The 13,319-nt window shown below is 45.2% G+C and overlaps 1 protein-coding gene across 1 annotated transcript in view; it reads right to left on the bottom strand.

Annotated features, from left to right (window-relative positions):
* The window catches only part of MORC3 (MORC family CW-type zinc finger 3), a 38,297-nt gene extending 37,451 nt beyond the window's left edge, over positions 1–846 (bottom strand). Inside the window, exon 1 of the mRNA XM_068547044.1 lies at positions 719–846. Coding sequence (XP_068403145.1) covers positions 719–757 — 39 coding nt within the window. The 5' untranslated portion in view covers positions 758–846. The remainder of the gene's footprint in view (positions 1–718) is intronic.
* Between the last annotated feature and the right edge of the window lie 12,473 nt (positions 847–13,319).

Below are 13,319 nucleotides of genomic sequence, written 5' to 3'. Positions count from 1 at the left end.
ACCTTAGGCTGTGAAATTTTAATTCATATTGTGTGACCGCTCCCTCCGAAAAAGACTCACAGATACAAAAAACATGCTCAAGGATTCCCAAGAACCCGAGACGCTCCGGAACAGACACGACCCGGAGACTAGAGGGGAAACGGGAGAGCTCGGTGGTGACCTAGTAGCGATTTGGGCCCGAGGGCTTAACTGGAGGGAAGCGGCAGGAATTTAAATGAATCAGGAAGACTAGTCCCAGCTCGCAGCACCCCGTCCCACCGCCAGGAGGTCAAGGCCGCTGGGCATTTCTGGCCGCAGACTACCTCTCCCTCCCCCTCCGGGACACCCCGCGGGCCCGCAGGCCAGGATGAGTCAGAGGCCCCGCGGTCCGAGGGGCGGGCGGGCTGGCCGCCGAGGCCTCTCCCTCGGACGACAGCTGCAGGGCAGCCAAGACGGAGCCAGGAGGAGGGGCCGCGGCCCCGGCCCGCCCCGAAGCTGCGGAGGCAAAACAGAAACGCAGCCCGACGCGCGCCGCCCGGCCCGGCCCTGCCCTGCCCGCCGCCGCGCAGCTCCGCCGTCGGTAGCGAGATGGCCGCCGCCGCCTCCCCCGGCCCCGCCGCGGCCCCAGCCGCCGCGCCGGGCCGACGAGTCGCCACCGCCCACTGCCGGCCCCCCCCTCGCTTTCCCGCCTGCCCGCCCTCCTGGGACACGGCCCGCTCCACCCCTCGCGGCTGCTCACCGCGCTGAGGCGGATCCCGCTGGGTGGCTGCGCCGCCATCTTGAGCGAATTACAAAGCCAGGACCGGCCTCAGCCGCAATCCGACTGGGAGGCGGTGGGAGACAAATGTGGAGCCCGCAAGGCCCGCCCACTTCCGGGGCGGAGCGCGCGGGTGACCCCGCCCGCTCACTTCCGCCTCCCGGCGCTGTGGAATTGGGAGTGTAGGGCAGGTAAATCGCCCCGGGGGTTAAGGGAGCCGGGACAGCGTGAGAGGTAGGCTTCCAGCTCCGGGGCCCTGCAGAGTAGGGCGCATGCGTGAGGCACCCGTAGGGTGACTGCGGTAACTGAACCTAGAGGCTTTGTCAAACAGTAATCAGCATGCAGGCCGCAAAGAGCTTTATTTGGGACCTTGGGAATTGCAACTGGGGATAGGTGCCAGCAAAACAGTTTGGGAAAGAGAGTCAGAGGCTTATAAATGCAAAAACCACAAGGTTGTTAAAGTTGTCTTGCAGGAATTATGATTGACTTTGATGCAAAAAGGAAATATTTGTCCTTAAGGGATAGATTGTCACGAGTTATTTAGGGTAAGGGCCGGATAAGTATCTTGAATTTCTGGAACATCGTGCAGATGTTCTGGATACCTTTGTTAGACGATAGATAAGCGGTCAAAAGGTCAGATTCTTTCTGGGCTGAGACATGCATAAGTCACACTTCCTCAATGGCCTCTGGCTCCATTTTAGAGAGATCTCTTAGCAACACCTACTCCTATTTGATTTTCCTTTTGCAGCTTGAGGGCCCCAAGTTTGAAGCCGGGTGCCATGGGCGTTGGTGACCCAAAAATGTGCACTTGAGGTGCTTGACCAGTCTGGACATGAATTACACTGAAGAAAACCATCACATGCCCACCAGTGTCAACGTAATTTGAAACCTTATTAATGAAATGAAGACAGTACTTTTGGGATGTACCTTGAAAATTATCATCCTTCATCCTGATAAAACGAGTCCTTTCTCATATTGCAACTTATTGAGTCCTTTTGCTCGTGCACATTTATTCAGTATCGACTTTGAGCTGGGCCTTGGGCTAAGTTAGTAGTATATAGAAATGAATGAGTTGGGACTTCCCTCGTGGTCCAGTGGTTAAGACGGCAGGGAGCACGGATTACAACCCTGGTCAGGGAACTAAGATTCCGCATGCCATGAGGCGTGGCAAAAAAAAGAAAGAAAGGAAGGACGGGAGAAAGAAAGAAATGAATAAGTCAAGGGCTATCAGATACTGCGGTTAAAGAAACAGTTTAAAGGTTTTTAAAATATTCATTGCGTTTTTATAATTGTAAAAGAAATACATTTTCTTTGTAAAAATTCAAATAGTACAGAAATGTAAAACATAAAACTTACCCCAATACCTTTACCAGAACATATAAATAATTTGGCGTACATTACTCCAGATTTACTATATGCTAAATATTGGGTTGGCCAAAGAGTTCCTTTGGTTTTTTCTGTAAGATGGCTCTAGTAGCACTTAGTTGTCCTTAACTTCATTTGAAACAATTTTGTTAGATTGCATAGTGACAGCTGTCATATCAGCGTGCATTTTTTAAAAAAAACATCAAAATTGGTGATTTTTTTTAAAATTTTATTTATTTATTTATGTATTTATGGCTGTGTTGGGTCTTCGTTTCTGTCCGAGGGCTTTCTCTAGTTGCAGCAAGTGGGGGCCACTCTTCATCGCGGTGCGCAGGCCTCTCACTATCGCGACCTCTCTTGTCGCGGAGCACAGGCTCCAGACGCGCAAGCTCAGCAATTGTGGCTCACAGGCCCAGTTGCTCCGCGGCATGTGGGATCTTCCCAGACCAGGGCTCGAACCCGCGTCCCCTGCATTGGCAGGCAGATTCTCAACCACTGCGCCACCAGGGAAGCCCAAAATTGGTGAATTTTTGTGTAGCCATTTTAATTGAAGATGGAAAAAAAAAGCAACATTTTTGGCATATTATGCTTTATTATTTCAAGAAAGGTAAAAGCGCAACTGAAATACAAAACAAGATTTGTACAGTGTATGGAGAAGGTGCTGTGACTGATCGAACATGTCAAAAGTTGTTTGCGAAGTTTCACGCTGGAGATTTCTCTCCGAACGATGCTGCTTGGTCGGGTAGGCCAGTTGAAATTGATAGCGATCAAATCGAGACATTCACTGAGAACAATCAACGTTATACCACACGGAGACAGCCAACATACTCAAAATATCCAAATCAGGCGCTGAAAATCATTTGCACTAGCCTGGTTATGTTCATCACTTTGATGTTTGGGTTCCACGTAAGTTAAGCAAAAAACACCTTCTTGACCGTATTTCCGTATTTCTGCATGCAATTCTCTACTGAAATGTAACGAAGATGTTCTGTTTTTAAGACAAATTGTGACGGATGATGAAAAGTGGATGCTGTACAATAATGTGGAACGGACGAGGTTGTGGGGCAAGTGAAATGAACCACCACCAACCACACCAAAGGCCGGTCTTCATCCAAAGAAGGTGATATTGTGTATACGGTGGGATTGGAAGGGAGTCCTCTATTATGAGCTCCTTCCGGAAAACCAAACGATTAATTCCAAGAAGTACTATTTATTCCCAGTTAGACCAACTGAAAGCAGCACTCGACAAAAAGTCTGGAATTAGTCAACAGAAAACGCATAGTCTTCCATCAGGATAATGCAAGGCCGCGTGTTTCTTTGATGACCAGGCAAAAACTGTTACAGCTTGGCTGGGAAGTTCTGATTCATCCGCCGTATTCACCAGACATTGCACCTTTGGATTTCCATTTATTTCGGTCTTTACAAAATTCTCTTAATGGAAAAAATTTCCATTCCCTGGAAGACTGTAAAAGGCATCTGGAACAGTTCTTTGCTCAAAAAGATAAAAAACTTTGGGAAGATGGAATTACGAAGTTGCCTGGAAAATGGCAGAAGGTAGTGGAACAAAACAGTGAATACACTGTTCAATAAAGTTCTTGGTGAAAGTGAAAAATGTGTCTTTTATTTTAAAAACCACAGGAACTTTTTGGCCAACCCAATACTATTTACAATATGGAAGTCTAGTTCCTCTGCAACTTGCGTTTTTGTTTTATCTAATTATTTCAATTTGAGGTTTTTAGGTTCTCAAATATTTTTGAATAAATGAATGAGGAAATGTTAAAAAAAAAAAAAAAAAAAGCCTGTGTTCTGTTGCCACCCTTGCTACTGACCACTGGGTTCTCAAATGAAAAAAAAAAAAAAAGCACAACCTAAAAGTTGAGAATTATGTTTTATTCGGTGGACATACCGAGGACTTAAGCCAAGGAGACAGCCTCTCATTAGCTCTGAGGGACTGTTCTGAAGATGTAAGGCGGGAGCCAGGATATATAGGGGTTTTTGCAAAAAACCCAGGTAGTCGGAGCATCAAAAGATTACTGTTAATTAAAGAAAACCAGACATCTCAAGTTAGTGAATTTAGTGCTTTTCTAGGTATGGGGAGAGGCAAGAGTCTGGGCTTATTGAAATCACCACTTTGATGTACACTTAACTCTCTAGTGCCAGTATCCTATTATTCTCCATCCCGAATCCTCTCAGTGTGTACGCTGGGTGATGGCTTGATGGCCACAACATCCTTTCTTTACTGATATGGCAGATGACATTCTTTGTCCACAGGGTAAATGACATGTGAAACACCTAAGTAAGAGCGCTAGTTAATACCATTTGCAATCCTCTGGACTGGGTAATTTCTCAGTTTCCTCCAGCTTTCAGATTGTATTGTTATGTGAGAGGCTCTTTCATCAACTGTTTGTTGAGAACCTGCTTTGTGTCTATCAAAGTGAGGGCTCCAAGAATGCAGTGATGAGCAAAATAGAGGATTCCACTCTTGTGGAATCTACAGTCTCTTGGCTGTTTATTCAATAAGTTGTAGCCCATTAGTGAGTTGTGAAATCAATTTGGTGAGTCTCAACTAGCACTTTGCAAAAAAAAAAAAAAAAAAAGAATTTTAATTTAATAGTATAGTGTAGTGTCTGTCTGGGCCTAAATCCAGCTTATTCACTTATTAACTATGTGATGTTCAGCAATGTTGATTTTGAAATGAGATTAGCCTGGAATATCCGGGTGGACCCTAGATGCGATCACAAGTGTCTTTGTAAGACCGAGGCAGAGGGAGATTTGGTCACAGGAGGCTACTTGACCACTGAAGCATCTCTCCAGAGACTTGAAGATGCTATGTGGATGGTTTTGAAAGTGGAGAAGGGCCATGAGCCAAAGGATGCAGGGAATGCAGCTCCAGAAACTGGAAAAGGCAACTTCCTTCCAGGGCCCCTAGAATTTACAGGGAGCACGAGCCCCTGCAGACACCTTGGTTTCAGTTCATTTCGGACATCTGGCCTCCAAACTCGAAGAGAATACATTTCTGCTGGTTTTTTTTTTTTTGGCTGCTTTGGGTCTTCGTTGCTGTGCACGGGCTTTCTCTAGTTGCGGTGAGCGGGGACTACTCTTCATTGTGGTGCCCGGGTTTCTCATTGCGGTGGCTTCTCTTGTTGTGGAGCATGGGCTCTAGGTACGTGGGCTTTAATAGTTGTGGCACGCAGGCTCAGTAGTTGTGGCTCGCGGGCTCTAGAGCGCAGGCTCAGTAGTTGTGGTGCACGGGCTTAGTTGCTCCACAGCATGTGGGATCTTCCTGTACCAGGGCTCGAACCCGTGTCCCCTGCATTGGCAGGCGGATTCTTAACCACTACGCCACCAGGGAAGCCCCCTTCTGCAGTTTTTAAGACACTAAATTGTGGTAATTTGTTAGAACAGCAACAGGAATAGACAGTAGTCTATTCATGTACAAGCAAACACTTACCTGTACATACAAATTCTTGCCTCCCCACTCCTAATCTTTTTTTTAACACAATTGAGCATACTGTGCAGTTCTACATTCTCAAGCCTTACTCATATGGAAGAAATGTGAGGCAAACATGTACAGGCTAAACTTAAACCAGGTTGGTTTAAAAGGGGCTTTTTCAGGAAAGTAAATGCTCTGCTGCATGCCTCTGGTGCTTGTGTTAGAGAAACTCAAGCTGACTTGGAAATCTTTATCTTTAAAAATGTCAAAGCTGGGCTTCCCTGGTGGCGCAGTGGTTGAGAGTCCGCCTGCCAATGCAGGGGACATGGGTTCGAGCCCTGGTCTGGGAGGATCCCACATGCCGCGGAGCGGCTAGGCCCGTGAGCCACAACTACTGAGCCTGCGCGTCTGGAGCTTGTGCTCTGCAACAGGAGAGGCTGCGACAGTGAGAGGCCCGCGCACCGCGATGAAGAGTGGCCCCGCTTGCCGCAACTGGAGAAAGCCCTAGCACAGAAATGAAGACCCAACACAGCCATAAATAAATAAATTAATTTTAAAAAAAAAGTCAAAGCTGAGTTTGATGTAATTTTTTTATGGTAAAAACTACCTTCTTTGGGGAGTGCTGTTTACTGAATGTTTGTCTCCTCCCAAAATTCATATGTTGACATCCTAACCCCCAATGTGATGGTATTTGGAGGTGGGGCCTTTGGGAGGGTGATTAGGTCAAGAGGGTGGATCCCTCATGAATGCGATTATAGTCCTTATAAAAGAGACCTTGCAGAGATCCCTCAACCCTTCTGTTAGGACACAGCAGGTAGAACCAGGAAGGTGCTTTTTTTTTTTTTTTTTGGCTGCACCGTGCAGCTTGTGGGATCTTTGTTCCCTGACCAGGGATTGAACCCAGGCCCTCGGCAGACAGAGGGCGGAGTCCTAACCACTGGACCACCAGGGAATTCCCAAGGTGCTTTGACTTTGGACTTCCCTATTACAGAACTGTGAGAAATAAAAGTTTGTTGTTTAAGCCACCCGATCTATGGTATTTTTATTTTAGCAGCCCAAACTAAGACAAGAAAAGAGAAATTTTAAAATTCCATACAAGAGTTAGAATATCTGAAGAAAATAAAATCTCTAACCGATTGATCTAAATCAAAAACAACGTGAAGGGGTTTCCCTGGTGGTGCAGTGGTTAAGAATCCGCCTGCCAATGCAGGGGACACGGGTTTGAGCCCTGATCCGGGAAGATCCCACATGCCATGGAGCAACTAAGCCACAACTACTGAGCCTGCGATCTAGAGCCCGCGAGCCACAACTACTGAGCCCGCGTGCCACAACTGCTGAAGCCCGCGCGCCTACAGCTGGGCTCCGCAACAAGAGAAGCCACCGCAATGAGAAGCCCGTGCACCACAAGGAAGAGTAGTCCCCGCTCAGCCCAACTAGAGAAAGCTCGCGTGCAGCAACAAAGACCCAGTGCAGCCAAAAATAAATAAATAAAAATAAATTTTTAAAAAAAGAAAAAAAACCAACGTGAATACTGGTTGCTTTCACAAACCTAGACAGTTACACATCTCGACTTTTACACGGAATATATCTCAGAGAGCCTTCCGTAGTTGTACATGAAAAACTTCATCACATTGTTTTACAGCTTCATAACATTTCATTATATTGATGTATTGTGATTCATGTAGTCAATCTCTCACTGGTGGACACTGAGGTTGTCTCCAAACTTTTTGCTATTATCAATATTTACAATGAATAACTTGTACATAAGTCCTTTTGCACATATGCATGTGTATCTGATAAGTTCCTGGAAGTAGAATTGTGAGGTCAAAAATACATCCATTTTTACTTTCGGTAGAAATTGCCGCATTTTCTCCACAGAGATTGTACCAACGTATATTCTGTAGCAGTGGAAGGGGGGAGGCTCTTTTCCCTCCATCACTGATATTCCTGAAATGGTCAGTGACTAACATCTCAGAGCAATTTTAATTTTTTTCTCATATTGTAAGTTTGGGTGTCTTTTTACATTTGTAAAAGCCAGTTGTGTGTGTGTGTCAGTGTGTGTGTGTGTGTACTCCCTGTTTTTTTTTTAATAAATTTATTTATTTATTTATTTATTTTGGGCTGTGTTGGGTCTTCGTTTCTGTGCGAGGGCTTTCTCCAGTTGCAGCAGGTGGGAGCCACTCTTCATCGCAGTGTGCGGGCCTCTTCACTATCGCAGCCTCTCTTGTTGCAGAGCACAGGCTCCAGACGCACAGGCTCAGTAGTTGTGGCTCACGGGCCCAGTTGCTCCGCGGCATGCGGGATCCTCCCGGACCAGGGCTCGAACCCGTGTCCCTTGCATTGGCAGGCGGATTCTCAACCACTGCACCGCCAGGGAAGCCCTGTACTCCCTGTTTATATCCTTTGCCCACTTTTCTGTTCTGTTTCTTTTGATAGTTCTTTCAGTATTGAAGAAATTAGCCCTTTGTAATATGTCTCAAATATTTTTCTGTTTGCCATTTGTCTTTTACTTTGCTTATGATGATTTTTGTTGTGCAGAATTTTAAAAAGAAAATTTATATAGTCAAAATTATAGAACTTTCTCTTAGGCTTCTGGAATTTATGTTCATCTAAGAAATTTCATCTCCATTGTTGGCTTATATAAATATCTTTTCCTCAGTTCTTCTAGCATTTTCATGGTTTCTTCATAGTTTCAATCTTTGATTTGTTTGGAATTTATTTTGATGAAAGATGTGAGATATGAATCCAACTTATTTTCCCCCTCTTGGGTACCCAGTTATCCCAACACCATTTATTGAATAAGACACCTTTCTTTCCCCCTATGGGTTTGAAGTACCACCTTTATTATATGCTAAACTTTTCTATGTGTTTGGGTCCATTGATAGACTTTCATTTTGTTCTATTGACCTCTTGTCCATTCCTGCACTTGTACCAATTATTTTAGCTTTATAATATAAAGATCTGAGGTTAGTTCTCTTCATTACTCTTTAACTTAGAATTTATGCTGTGAGTTAAAATTTACAACTTTATGATGTTGAATTTTCCTCTTCAAGACCTAGTAAACCTTCCCTTTAGCTCCAAGTCTTCTTTTCTGCTTTGGTAGTATTGTCTTCAAGGAGGTCTTATAAAGTTTTTTTTCCCTATTTTATTATTGTTGTTGTTATTGGCAGTGAGAGTTCATCTATCTCATAACTGGTCATAAATATATAGATAGATAGATATTGATGTCAAAAAAACTATACTGATGTGTACATATTAACTTCTGATTGAATTTTCTTGCCTTTAGGCCAATCATACTCTTCATTTGGCCACGAGCTCCACCCCCTGCCCCCAATCATATTAAATAACTTGTCTTTTTTTAAAAATAAATTTATTTATTTATTTATTTTTGGCTGCATTGGGTCTTCGTTGCTGCACGTGGTGGGCTTTCTTCAGTTGCAGCGAGCAGGGGCGACTTTTTGTTGCGGTGTGCAGGCTTCTCATTGCAGTGGCTTCTCCTGTTGCAAGGCACGGGCTCTAGGTGGGTGGGCTTCAGTAGTTGTGGTGTGCGGGGCTCAGTAGCTGTGGCTTGTGGGCTCTAGAGCGCAGGCTCAGTAATTGTGGCGCACGGGCTTAGTTGCTTTGCAGCATGTGGAATCTTCCCGGACCAGGGCTCGAACCCATGTCCCCTGTGTTGGCTGGTGGATTCTTAACCACTGTGCCACCAGGGAAGTCCCCAAACAACTTGTGTTTTTCCTGAGGGAATTTAGATTGATAGGCTGGCTTAGATTCAGAAACAAACAGAAAATAATTGGAAGGAAAACATGGGACAATATACAATCAAGTGCTTATTAGTTACTGTAGTATCTTTAATAGAACACAAAGCTCTCTGAGCAGTACGGTTAGTGCACAGAGTCAAATGTTCCCTCTCCATACAGTACCGAAGTGTCTGGTTGTCAAAGGGTCCAGTAAGAATTAAGGACAAGCCAGGTGAAGACAGAATGGGTGGTTCTCACAGAGATGCTTCAGGTGGGTTGGGCTGACTATGTAATCAGGCAGTGCTGGGAGCAGCAGGACAGAGTGGGGAAAGCACGCCAAGCAGAACACCTCACGTGTCCAAAGTGGTGGTCCGGGAAACCACATGAGTCGCAGGGAGGGGATTCTTAGAGTGACGGAGAGGCCAAGATTGGGGCAGAAAACCCACTGTTCCCTGAGCCCACACTGCCTAGTCCTACAAATCCATTCATTCAAACTTTGTTTTACTCCCCTTTCTTCTTCCATCCAGCACCACCTTGGGCAGATAAATCAACATTTATGTTTTTCATTTAGCTATTTGCTGGCTGCTCGTCGATGCCAGACGCCGAAGGAACTGAAGATACAGGCTCTGTCTTTTCCACAAAAGGGCGCTTACCTTGGACCAGTGATCGGCTACTACGTTATTCAGTGCTTTCATAGGGCCACACTGGGAAAGTGCCTCGCTGTGAGGTGTAGAAAGAAGCAAGGCCAGGGAGTTTGGATCTCGAAGACGGGCTCCCATATATTTGTTAAATAAACCAAAAAACGACTTGAGTAGGACTTCGCCAGGTGAAAGAGGAGGAGAAAATAGTATCAAGTGGATGAAACAACATATGTAAGAAATGCAGGAGAGGGACTTCCCTGGTGGCGCAGTAGTTAAGAATCCGTCTGTTAATGCAGGGAACATGGGTTCGAGCCCTGGTCCGGGAAGATCCCACATGACGCGGAGCAACTAAGCCCGTGTGCCACAACTACCGAGCCTTCGCTCTAGAGCCTGTGAGCCACAACTACTGAGCCCGCGCACCACAGCTACTGGAGCCCGTGCGCCTAGAGCCAGTGCTCCGCAACAAGAGAAGCCACCGCAATGAGAAGCCTGCACACCGCAACGAAGAGTAGCCCCCGCTCGCCGCAACTAGAGAAAGCCCTTGCGCAACAACGAAGACCCAAAGCAGCCAAAAATAAATAAATGAATAAATAAATAAATTTATATTAAAAAAAAAAAAAGAAATGCAGGAGATGAGAAACCCCGAGTGGTTGGAGGAGACAGGAGAGGTACCCATTAACCACTAACTTCTCAGTCCTTTCTCCCCCAGCCCCTGGCCACCACCATTCTATTTCCTGTTTCTATGAATTTGATTATTCAGGCACCTCTTGTAAGTGGAATCATATTTGTCCTTTTGTGACTGATTTATTTTGCTTAGCATCATGTCCTCAAGGTTTATCCATGTTGTAGCACGTGTCCGAATTTCATTCCTTTTTAAGGCTGAATAATGTTCCACCGTATGTCTACACCACATACATTTATCGATTCATCCATTGATGTACATTCAGGTTATGTCCACCTCTTGGCTATTGTGGATAATGCTGCCACGAACATGGGTGTGCAAATATCTCTTTGTGACCCTGCTTTCTGTTTTTAGCGGAATTGCTGGATCATAGGGTAATTATATTTTAAACTCTTTGAGGAACTGCCGTAGTCTCTTCCTAGATCCAATTTTAAAGTCCATTTCCGCCTTGGCTTAAAGGTAGGCTTATCGATTTAGATGCAGGACCACTTGGAAAGAGCTACCTGTATAGGATGAGAAGTAAGCAGACAAGCCTCCGCCTTGTGGGTTTCCTCATTTGCATCAAAGCCATCATCTCTGCGAACTCGTGGCTCTGCAAACTAGTGTTTCTCCAAGAGTGGTCCAGAAAGCACTGGCATCAGAGATAACTTATTACACAAGCAGATTCCCGAATGTCACCCCATTTACTGATTCAGACTTTCTGGAGCGGAGGCTAAGCCTTCTGCAAGTTAGCAAGCTCTCTGGATGATTCTGTGCACACACCAGAGAGAGGACCCCTGTTAAGTGAAGTTGCTTTGCTGGATTCTAACCACAACAGATTTCTAACTGCCGGGTTCTCATAACCAGCCTGAAGAAAGGTTGAAGGGGGTCTCTCCACTCAACTTCAGAGACGGCACAAAGTCCGATTGAAGATGATGGAATTCAGCTTATGGAATGATTACTATACGACTTAACAAAACTTGTAAGCTTGGTAAGATACTACGTAGTGACTCTCACAACGTCCAGTTGCCCCTTAGTGTAGAATGGGTGGACTCTTCTTTGATGGTGTCACTTTTCCATGTTCATGGGTTTGTGTGTCCTGCTAAACTGCAAATGATACCTGGTAGAAGGCATTGTCTTACCTCAATTTAATTCCAAAGGCCAGATTCTGTCTGATCTCCCAGGTTGTTGTTTAAAGCTTTTTTTTTTTTTTTTTTTTCAAAGCTTTTAATTACAGTCTTCATCAACCATCTTGATGAATCCAGCTACTTCTAATTTAACTGGGCATAACACAAATGCTGGAAAATAAGGCTTGTTCCGCTTTAAAACACACCTCACCGCACCTTGAGGGGCAGGAGCCACCTTCTCTGTGCCGAGGCCCTGGGAGGAGCCGCTTCGGCAGGAAGCCGGCTGGGCAGGAAGCCGGCTGGGCAGGAAGCCGGCTGGGCAGGAAGCCGGCTGGGCGGGGCGGCCTCGGAAGCTGCCTCCCAAGCGGCCCCGCGAGGCAGCAGCCCTCGCAGCGTTTTCCTGTTTAACCTTCTCAGCCCTGGGCTTGAGAACATAGTGGCTCTAAAGCAAGACAGACCTAGGCTTCGGTGTCTGGCTCTGCTGACTGTGGAGAACTGAGGAACAGTCCCTACCTCCTAAGGGGGTTAGGAAATCATCCACGTGATGCGCTCAGCACTACGCCTGGCCCCTGGGAAGCCATCCAGTGGTGACAACCATTCATGCCCGCTCATAAGGGCTACGTCCCCACCACACCCTCCTGCAGCTCCGTGCGCTCCAAAGTCCGCTTTGTTAGCGCACGGGACCCAGCACACTGTTTGCCCCCAGAGCAGTGGCACTTTGGTCCTTGGGCTGGACACACGGCTTAACTTCTTCTGAGAGGAAATGAGTCACAGCGGCCGTCTTCCACGTGGGGTGCAGAAGCGTCTCCGGTGGGAAGGAAAAAAAAAGAACTGCTAATTTTGCTTTTCCTCATACTGAAAAAAATCTCCATTTTCTCTTTTAAAACTAACACAACATTGTCAATCAACTATACTCCAATATAAAACAAAAAGTTAAAAAAAAAAAAGACATCAAAGAGCCAAAAAAAAAAAAGTCAAGTGAAAAAGAACAACTATATAAACCACAGTGGGAGCACAGAGGGGGTTAGTTGCTATAACCCTGAGGGGTAGTTGCAGTCGATATTTCCATTTTATAGATGAGAAAACTGAGGCACAAAGTATATGTCCAGCCTAGCATGTGGCTAAAGCTGAATAACAAACCCAAATTGAATTCAGAGCCTATGTCCTCACCCACTGTGGTGTGTACACTGACAAAAGACTTAGATATACATCACATTTATAAGACTTCTTTCTTGGTGTTCTATGATAAACAGAGATGTACTATTAAATCCCTTTTAAGATTTCCATTAATAAATAAGGATTAAATTATATATGCTATTGACCAAGACCATTAAGCTATTTTAGATACTGGAGAGAAAAAAAGAAAAAATTTGTAAATCTAGGTACAGATACAAGAACTACCTTTCACGGCATAATAGCTACTGATGATATAAATAAGCTATTAGTTTTGTTGTCAATTTTGATACATGATCATATGCACCCACCTTGATGTTAACTATTAATCAGCATACGGTTATCTCCTCACAACCTGAATTATGGGGAACTCATCATATAAGTTACATTGAATTCACAATTCTACACTTCAATATTTAACATTTTAGTGACCAAACTTGCAAATG

The sequence above is a fragment of the Eschrichtius robustus genome, chromosome 6 (genome assembly GCF_028021215.1).
Source record: "Eschrichtius robustus isolate mEscRob2 chromosome 6, mEscRob2.pri, whole genome shotgun sequence".
NCBI lineage: Eukaryota > Metazoa > Chordata > Mammalia > Artiodactyla > Eschrichtiidae > Eschrichtius > Eschrichtius robustus.
The sequence above is the reverse complement of the archived record's forward strand: the minus strand, read 5'-3'. Positions and strand labels throughout refer to the sequence as shown.